This window comes from Hydra vulgaris, chromosome 03 (genome assembly GCF_038396675.1).
Source record: "Hydra vulgaris chromosome 03, alternate assembly HydraT2T_AEP".
Taxonomy (NCBI): domain Eukaryota; kingdom Metazoa; phylum Cnidaria; class Hydrozoa; order Anthoathecata; family Hydridae; genus Hydra; species Hydra vulgaris.
The window spans coordinates 48916636-48925420 of NC_088922.1; the positions used below are offsets into that span (position 1 = coordinate 48916636).

General features: G+C 25.2%; 1 protein-coding gene across 1 annotated transcript; it reads left to right on the top strand.

Moving 5' to 3' along the window:
• Positions 1 to 5436: 5436 nt before the first annotated feature.
• LOC100209980 (germ cell nuclear acidic protein) lies at positions 5437 to 7389 on the top strand. Its single transcript, XM_065793511.1, has one exon. The coding sequence runs from the start codon at positions 5498 to 5500 to the stop codon at positions 7247 to 7249; it is 1752 nt and encodes a 583-aa protein (XP_065649583.1). The 5' UTR covers positions 5437 to 5497; the 3' UTR covers positions 7250 to 7389.
• The last annotated feature ends 1396 nt before the right edge of the window (positions 7390 to 8785 follow it).

Sequence of the window (8785 nt, forward strand, 5' to 3'; positions counted from 1 at the left end):
GCTCAGTTTCTCCAAAATTACCCATAGGTGCTTCTGATCACGGTTTGATTTCTCTAAAACTATAGTCTTATTCCTCTTCATCATCAGAATTCTCCTATCATTGTACCTCTTACAACTACCTTAAAGCTGACTGGGACTCTTTCTGTGATTTTCTTCGTGATGGCCCTTCGGTGGAAATCTTTCGATTAAATATCAGAGCATATGCACATGGAATGGTCTCCCCTATAGGGGAGACCATATATTATAATATATCCCCTAATAATTCCTACTAATACTTGCTCTTTCTTAACTTTTTCTCAAGTTAATATTATTTTTATATCACTATTCTATTTCAAACTCTCACTATTATAAATATTGCTATTTTTATAATTGTTATTATTGTTATTGTTATTATGAATAGAATTATTATTTTTATCGTTAGTATAGTTATTATTTTGATCGTTATTATCAATAACTGGAGTTTTTATTATTATTTCCTATTACTGATATTACTATTATTACTGATATTACTATATTATTTGTGATGTTGTTACTGTATATTATTATAATCTACTTCTCTTTATTGTTATATTTTAATTAGGTATATAAAAGCCTTATATTCTAGATAGATGTATAAAAGTAAAAAAGTCCTAATTTTATCAAACTTCTTACTTATTATTCCATAAAGTTTCTCGTTTAAGTATTGTACTATTTTACGTTTTTGTTTTTTTTGGTTTCTTACTATGGTGTTTACTTAAAATTAGTACTTGTACTGTATGTAAATATTCCATGAAATTTAAAATCTATTTCAGAATACATTTTGATTTGATTTTGATTTGATCAAGGACGTAAAATAAGATTATTTTACGTCCTTGATTTGATTTAATTTTCTAGACGAATCGGAATCGTTTCATACGTGAATCTATTCCGTCTGCAGGAGCGGTGTTTTTAAAAAACAAATTTAAAAATTTCTAAATTGTTTTTTTTTAAATCTATTTTTTATCAGTAAAATCTAAATTAGTATTTTTTTCATAAAATGATTATTGTAATTGAAATTTTTATGTAATTTCACTTCATTTGAGATAAATATATTTGAGATGAATTTAATTTTTATTAGAAATTTAAACCTTTTAACTAAAAATGAAAAAAGTGCATTTTTATGCTTTTTATTATGATTGATGTTTTAAAATGATTATTATTTTTGAAATTTTCATTTGAGACCCAAAAAGACATAATTTTGAACAAAAGTATGTCTTTTCTTTTATTGATATTAAGGATTCATTGTTGAAGGGTCTTGAGACACCCCTTAAAATTCTTATATATATATATATATATATATATATATATATATATATATATATATATATATATATATATATATATATATATATATATATATATATATATATATATATATATATATATATATATATATATATATATATATATATATATATATATAATAAATATCAGTTAAACCAAACTAATTAAATATATATATATATATGTATATATATATTCATATATATATATATATATTATAATATGTATATATATTATAAATATGTGTATATATACTATATATTTTCTATATATATATATATAAATATAAATTAGTGAAAACACTTATCTATCTTTTATCTTCAACATAACGTTTCACCATCAGTAGGCTCATCAGGAAGATGAGCCTATTAATAAACCTTACTTCCTGATGAGCCTACTGATGGTGAAACATTATGTTGAAGATAAAAGATAGAAAAGTGCTTTTACTAATTTATTATTGCTCTGTTCTTTAAGAAAATTGAGCACTCTATTTGTAGAATACACTGATATAGTTTATATATATAAATATATATATATATATATATATATATATATATATATATATATATATATATATACATATATATATATATATATATATATATATATATATATATATATATATATATATATATATATATATATGTATGATATTATTAGGGTGGCTCAAAAAAACCACATTTTCGAAAAATATATGCAGCATGCATCTTAGTGTTTTATATGATTAAATATATAAATTTTGTATATTAAATTATATATATATATATATATATATATATATATATATATATATATATATATGTATATATATATATATACATACATACACATATATACAGGGTCGGCGACACTGGGATGCCCCTTACTGTTTTTTCTAAAGGACCATTTTTTTTTTTTAAGAAAATTCTAGATATAGATGTTTTTTTTCAGAAATTGATGATTGTGCTACTCCACTTCGAAACTCATGTCGTTGGCCATGATATATATATATATATATATATATATATATATATATATATATGTATATATATATATATATATATATATATATATATATATATTTATATATATAAGCCTTTTTTGGGGTCATAAAAACTGTTTATTTGGCGGGGGGGTTTTTTCTTTGTTGGTGTCTCTTTGCTTTTATTTATCAATTTTTAGTTTTCTTTGGCATAATTTTTGGAATAGTTTTTTTTTATTCTAGTATATTTTTAGTATATGATCATTATAAGCATATATTAATGTATCAACACCAATTTAATTTTTTATTTTAATAAAATCTAAATTAACTGTAAGTTAGTAATAAATAAATGTACAGTGCATATATATATATGTATATATATGTGTATATATATATATATATATATATATATATATATATAAATATATATATACATATATATATATATATATATATATATATATATATATATATATATATATATATATATATATACATATATATATATATATATATATATACAGGCGCTGATCCAGCATTTTTTGATGTTTGATAACTTCCTGACATAGAACAAACTCCAAAAGTTTATAGTTTATACTTATGTCCAGGGTTGATAGGTTAAACCTAAAAAATATCAGTTAAACCAAACTAATTTTTTATTGAAAATATAAAAACCAATTGGAGTTGCTCTAGATAAGTTGCAAAGAGATCAAACAAAAATAAGTGCCACTGTTGAAATTTTTAAAGAGCTGATAAACATGTTATCATTTTTATCAACTGATAAAAAAATATTGGAAACTAGATATTTTCAGACTGTCAGTGATGCTCATTTCCTCGTAAACATTCTAGATCTTAGATATTTTGGATCTAATCTTTCTGAAAATGAAAGTGAAGCTGCAATTACCTTTAGAGATAAAGAGTTTAAGAACTTGGTACCAATAATATTCAAGTTGAAAGCCAAATTTTTGGATTGCAACTTTATCATGAATATTGAAGGTTGTTAAGCGCACCAGCTTCTAGTGTTGGAATTTAAAGAATTTTTTTGACTTTTGGACTCGTTTATTACAAGTTAAAAAGCAAGGTGGGAGTAAAAAAAAGCGGCAAAGTTTGTTTTTGTATACAGAACATTAATTAAAGATGTATCGGTTGAAGAATTACAGCAGTAATGTTAATAGAAAATATAATTTACTCAAGTAAAATGACTAATGCTTTTATTTAATTGAAAAAGTTGACTAAACATAGCAGAGTTGCAAAAAAGGTTTTTTTGCAACCCTGCTTATGTCAAATAAGGATGCTTTGCAAAAAATTGCAATGATTGAAGTTTTGGAACAAAAAAGCCCTTAAATTTTGGCCAAAACTGCCCCAAGAGAGCTTGGGGCAGTTTTGGCCAAAATAGTTGACAAAATAGTTTTTGTATTATTCTTAAATAAATTTATATTGCGATAATTTATAAATTTGACACAATCTCTTGGTGAATTTATAACAATACAAAGTTTGAATCCCCCTCAATTTGAGTGGACTACAAATTTTACGTCGTAATTTTTGAATGCTAAGAGATTATTTTATGAAATATAGAATTTATCAATGAATATGAATTTATTTAAGAATAGTTCAAAAAGTCAAAATTTTAGGGCTATTTTGTTCCCAGACTCCAATCATCACAATTTGTAAAGCATCCTTATTCGACATAAGTACAAAAATATATGTTTTGGGAATTTGTTCCATGTCAGAAAGTCTCAGAAATCAAAAAATGCTGGATCCATGTCTAATACACACACACACACACACACACACACACACACACACACACACACACACACACACACACACACACACACACACACACACAAAAGCATGCAGAAAACTATTTTAGAATAAAACAGGCGGGCGAAGTTTTAACCATTTGCAGGATATTGGCTAAGTTTGTTTGGATTGTGTGGAGTTGATGCTTGCATAGAATCTATAAATTATTTTGGAATATTGTAGCAGATTTATGTTTTTTTTTCTTTGTCTATGGAAAGATGGGTTATTCTACGAAAAATATCTGAAAAATCATTAAAACCTTTATCCATGACAAAATGGAATGCTCAAGCCAATTCTGTCAAGGTAATAATGAATAATTATCAAAATATAATGGATTCATTATTGCTACCTAATGTTGACTATACCCAAAGAAGATATCAAATTAAGAAAAGATTTTATGGCAATTCTGAACTAACTAAGAATGTATATGGGCCTGAAGAAAATTTTAAAAAACATGTGTTTTTAAAAATTTTGGACACTATTTATTCAACTTTAAAACAAAGAGCTGTGGCATATGAAGAAGCTCATATAGCTTTTGGGTTTTTGATTGATACTAATATTAACAATGAAAATTTGAAGAAAAGTTTTGAATACCATGGAGATATCAATATTTTTCAAATCCACTTTAAAATTAGTTATCCAGAAACTACTTTGATGAGTTGATTATAAAAAAAAGGAACAGAATTTCCTTGAGACAATTTTGAGAATTTTTGCATGCTTGATGATTACTTATTGCTTTAGTGTAAGAAGGTAAAATTAGTTGAGAACTATTTAATATCAACAATGTTACAAGACCCTTTAAATGATTTTGTTATATTGTTTAGTAATATTGATTAAAAGCACACAACTTTTATTAATTCTATTTAATTGATTTCTCTTTTTAAGAGAAAAGTGCAAAAATAAAATTTTATAATAAATTAGTTTTCAGTACAAATATTCATTTGTTTATTTATTTTTGTTAAACCAATGAGTTTTTAACTAAAATATAATAAAAAATAAAAGTTCTTTGAAAATCTTAGTTTCTTCCATAAGAAATTATAAAAATGTTTATAGAGAAATGTAGATTAGTTATTAGTTTTCAAATGATTGTATATAATTTATGTTTGACAAAAAATTTAAAAATCCCGAATCATAGCTCTGTCTAGGGCCTCCTACAAGATAAAGTTCACACCCCTGTATATATATATATATATATATATATATATATATATATATATATATATATATATATATATATATATATATATATATATATATATATATATTCATATATATATATATATTCATATATATATATATTCATATATATATATATATTCATATATATATACATACATACATACATACATAAATACATACATGTATTGTTTTTTTCTTTTTTTTTTCTTTTTTTTCTTTTTTTTTTAGAAAATAGAAATCAATTCTTAAAACATGGAGCATGAAATTGGACATATTTTAATAGAATTTTCTCAAAAGTTGAACTTTAAAAATTTGAATGATCTTATTAATACTGCAGAGGAAATTAAAGAAATGCATATTACTATGGATTGTTTTGATTGTAAAGCTTCTGAAAATAACTTCTTAATTTTAAAAACGCATCTCATTAATTTAGAAGATGAACATGGAAATGTAGCTGTTGTTAATGTAAAAAAAAAGTTTGAAAAAGTAGATTTTGTTAATGCAGAAAATGAGCCAGGAAAAGCAAACTCTATTTGTGCAACAGATAAGCTTGAAGAAAAGCATGGTTCTCTAGATTCAACTTTATCTGAGAAATCTTGTTTTGAATCAAAGGCAAACTATATTAATATTTCTGATGTAAGTGAAAGTTGTAGTTCCTCCCCTGTAACTCAAAATCAAAGTTTTTCTTTTCCGAAATTTGTTTTATCATCAGAAAGTGATGAAGAAGAAATTGTCATTATAAGGAAGAAAAAAAGAAAATCTGTTTGTGTTCGGAAACATAAGATATCTTCAGAGAGTAGTCAATGCTCAAGTGATGAAGATTATATTGGAAAAGACAATAAAAAAACAAATGAAAATGATAACAGTGATAGTGAAACTCAATCATCACAAAGTATAAATTCAGATAGTTCGATAGAAATAAAAAAAAACTCAAAAATCTTTAATGAAAAACATGATTCAAAACAAAAGACTGATGATTTTGAAAGTGAAAGTGACTTTGATATGTTTGTTAACCAGTCAGAATTGTCATTAAAAAATAAAAGTAATTCATTGTTTGTCCCCGTGAAACATGATTATAATCACTCTGTATTAGAATTGATAGATTCTGATTATGATGACAATACCAGTGTTTTTGAAATAAAATCTCCCTCGTTGATAAATACTTCAAGTTTTGTGAACAAAGTCTCTCCAAAACTTAAACCAGTTTATAACATATGTTTTGAAACACCTAAACAAACCACGGTTCCTCAAAAAAAGGTAAACTCAGTATTTAAAACGCCCAAGTCTGCTGTGAAAAATATTTTTAATCAATACGCTTTTAAATCTGTTCCAGGTACACCTGCTTACAAGCGTGAATTTTGCAAAGTTAGAGACCAATATGTTAGTGAGCTTTTTACATTGTTTAACAAAACTGTATTTGATAATAAATTACCAGCCGATTTGCCTATAACATGGAACAAAAGGATGACCAAGACTGCTGGATTTTGCTATTACAAGTCATCAATGGGTGTTAGATGTTCGTATATTGAACTGTCTGATAAAGTTGTTGATTCAACAGATAGAGTAAGAGATACTCTTATACATGAACTTTGTCATGCTGCTGTTTGGTTAATAGATGGAATGAAAGGAGGGCATGGTCCACGTTGGAAATATTGGGCAAATAAAAGTAACAGAGTGCACTCTGATATACCCGTGATATCTCGGTGTCATCAATATGACATTAACTATAAGTATATATACAAATGTGAAGGTTGCGGTGTTGAAGTTGGACGACATTCAAAATCTGTTGATTCTAATAGACACACTTGTATTCGCTGTAATGGTAGTTTTATATTGACTAATTCATCAAGCACAAATAAACGAACTCCAAATGCTTATGCGAATTTTCTCAAAAGTAATTTTGCTATTGTTAAAAAAAATAATCCATTATTGTCACATAAAGATCTGATGTTGAAAATAGCAGAGGATTTTCATAACATCAAGCTAAATAATGAAGAAAACTGACAGTTATTAAAAAAGACAATCTTTATATTTATTATTTATCTTACACAACTTCTTTTTTAACATATTTGTTTTAACAATTTTTAAAATCAAAAACCTTTAAACTTATTAATTATAATTGCTTCAGTTAACTGCTTTTTAAATTGTTAGATGGAAATTTTTTTTCAACATCTTTAGTGTGTAGATCACTTTAGTTTGTAGGCACTAAATACTTTAATTCAAAAAAGCGTGTAGTGCGTTAGTAGTTTTAGACGTAACTGTTTCTAATTTTTTTAAAACATTTGTTTTCAAAATTGTTTCCAAAACATTCAATTAAAATGCATGTAAAAATATTTCAAAATAAAGAAACAAAAAACTGTTATGAATTTAAACAGAGATAAATATTTTTCATTTATAAAAAATTACAATAAAAGTTTTAAACAATCTTTATTGAGCTTTATGCATTCTAAACTCCTATGGCGAAAGTTAATTAGTAGGTCTGAACTGAACATGACATCTTCATAAGTAATTTTAGTTAAAAGTTTAATGGCTTTATTTTTGCAAACATCTGTAGCTCAACAAAGATTGTATAAGGCATTTATTGCATTTTTTTAAAGAAAAAAGTATATCTTTTTTTTAATTAAGCAACTTGTACTATTATTTTCTAATCCTAAAGCTTGTATTATAAAATCTTGCATAATTTAACTAAAAAAGGTTTAAATGAAAAGACTTATTTAAACCGCCAGGAACTATGATCAGTGCTGGATTAGGGGTAGGGGGCTATAGGCCCGGGCCCCGATTCAAAGTAAAAGATTTTTCATTAACTCTAAAAATTAAATCTTTTATTAACTTAAAAAAGCCAAAGTTAAATATACTAAATTGTCTAATTGAAAACAAAAACACAAAAATAAAAAAAGACAGTCAACAAAAATGCTGCATTAAAATTTCTTTTTCCGGTCTTACGAAAGGAACGCTAATCACTTCTACGAAAAAAATTACTTGATTGGTAGCAGCGCCTTATATTAAAAATTGAATGTAATATTTGTACAAATTGCTACAAAAACAATTCCCTTTATAAAATTAATAATGACTTGAATATTAGCTTTGAAAATGTATAAATGATTGCAACTATGCAATTCTTTTGTACTTCTGCACAAAGGAATTCTTGTGTGAATGCGTATAAAAGTTATATCGCTAAACTTGCGAAAGAAAAGATGTAAGAGAAAAAGTGAATAGCTATTAATATGCTAAGAAAATATGAAAATGTAGCTTCTAAAAGGAGATTAAAGAAAGGGAAAGGAAATGGTAACTAAACTTCCGAAAATGGCAAATTTTTTTTCGTCTAACCAAATCAATATGCAATTTCCACAAACTGTAGAAAATAATAAAAACGACGAAAAAAAAGATGAAAATAATAACACGGAAAACGAGGTAGCCTGCCTCGATCCTTCAAATAAAATTCGCAAAGTTAAAAGTGTTGAATCTACAATGCGTGATAATGAACTTGACTCAGGTACTCCAGTTTTCACGATCTTTAATGACACCTCTAATTTCTGCTAA

What these genes read in the sequence shown, in the direction of transcription:
- LOC100209980 (XM_065793511.1), top strand. Translation starts at nt 5,498, where the DNA reads ATGGAGCATGAAATTGGACATATTTTAATAGAATTTTCTCAAAAGTTG.